Here is a 1,618-nt window from a genome sequence, read left to right as displayed (position 1 = left end):
CCTGGGGCCGGGCCATGGGCCCCATCGTCGGCCTCTGTGTTTCTCACTGAGACGGGCAACACGGGTCCATCACGTGGCCTCAGCACCTCAGTGTGTGTGTGTGTGTGTGTGTGTGTGTCTGTGTGAAGTTGGGGGAGTGTCCTCAGCATCTCACTGAGTGTGTGTGTGTGTGTGTGTATGTGTGTGTGTGTCTGTGTCTGTGTATGTGAGAAATTGGGGGAGTGTCCTCAGCACCCCATGTCCGGTTCTGTCTCTGCAGTATGGCCGCTACCAGCACTACGGCGCCGAGGAGTGCGTGCTTTTTCGTTGCTACTTCATAACTGTCATGTTGCTATTGTTATGAATCGTCATGTAAATATCTGATATGCAGGATGGTCTTAGGCGACCCCTGTGAAAGGGTCGTTCGACCGCCAAAGGGGTCACGACCCACAGGTTGAGAACCGCTGTTCTAAGCCGTGGGAACCACTAGTGAGTCATGAACTTGCCCGCTGATTCAGAGCAACAGTGGCTGGTTTCCTCTGAGCGGCTGTCGGAGAGGCGGTGGCAGAGTCCCCGTCCGTGGGGTCTGCGCACGGCTGCCGGCCTGGAGTCTCAAGAAGCAAAAAGAAGGTTCACATGGGAAACGTGACGTGCTGTCGCGTCATAAAGATCGTTCCCGGTGGCGGTGACGTTTGTGCCGAGAGCTCCGGCCCCCGGGCCTCGGCCTGGCTGGTCTGGCCGGGCTGACGCGGGGTGAGGCAGGCGACGCGGGGGCCACTGCGCTATAAGCTGACGTGGCGAAGGGACAGCGCCCGACAGGGAACGCGGAGGGGAGAGGCTGGCTGCTGACAAACGTGCAGTGGGTGGAGGGAAACGTTCGCTCTGAGCGCAGCGTAGCCAGGGCTCTGGGAGGGACGGGTGGTGGCAGGAGCACAGCCACCCAACTGGCTGAGCACAGAGGCACCTGCAGGTAAGTCGGCTCCTGTCGCCTGTACAGCCGCCTGCCTGTCTGGGGTGCACATTGAAAAAGAAAGAGGGACCACAGGCCTGAGCAGAGAGGGCGCCCTGGCTTCGTGAGTGCACGGCGCCAGCATGCTCCTCAGGCAGCGGGGCCGCCGCACAGATCATGGGAACCAGACCGCCCGTCCCGCCTCAGTGGCCGTCGCTGGCCCTGTGATCGGCACCCTGCATGTGGCCTGCACCGGCAGGGGGTCCCGGGGTCAGAATACTGAGAACATTTCCTTTCGGAATCAGTTCCTGTCGCTCTTCACCAATGGCCACATTGTGTGCTGCGTCCTAACTGCCCGTGCTTGTTGCATTCTCTCCCGCTGCATTGTAAGACCTTAGCTTCGCCCTCCCCGTGTGGCTCAGCTGGTTGGGGCGTTCGTGGGCACGGAAGGCTCTGTTTCCGGTCAGGGCACGTGCCCGGGGTGCAGGAGCCATCCCCAGTGCGGGGCGTGCAGGAGGCAGCCGATCCATGATTCTCTCTCATCATTGATGTTTCTCTCTCCTTCCTTCCTTCCTTCCTGAAATCAATAAAAATATACATATATAAAAAGAAATTCCTTTCACCTTTAAACAAGTAATAATAATAATGACCATAATAATAAAGAAATCAGAGGCCCCAGAGAGCCCGGCA

The 1,618-nt window shown here is 58.5% G+C and overlaps 1 protein-coding gene across 1 annotated transcript in view; it reads left to right on the top strand.

Annotated features, from left to right (window-relative positions):
* Window positions 1–1,618, top strand: part of PARK2 (parkin RBR E3 ubiquitin protein ligase) — a 394,517-nt gene that overhangs the window by 322,347 nt on the left and 70,552 nt on the right. Inside the window, exon 9 of the mRNA XM_006757721.2 lies at window positions 260–322. Within this exon, the coding sequence (XP_006757784.1) occupies window positions 260–322 (63 nt within the window). The remainder of the gene's footprint in view (window positions 1–259; window positions 323–1,618) is intronic.

Source organism: Myotis davidii, unplaced genomic scaffold, assembly GCF_000327345.1.
Source record: "Myotis davidii unplaced genomic scaffold, ASM32734v1 scaffold1494, whole genome shotgun sequence".
Taxonomy (NCBI): Eukaryota; Metazoa; Chordata; class Mammalia; order Chiroptera; family Vespertilionidae; genus Myotis; species Myotis davidii.
Note: the sequence above shows the minus strand (reverse complement) of the source record. Positions and strands in the feature narration are given on the sequence as shown.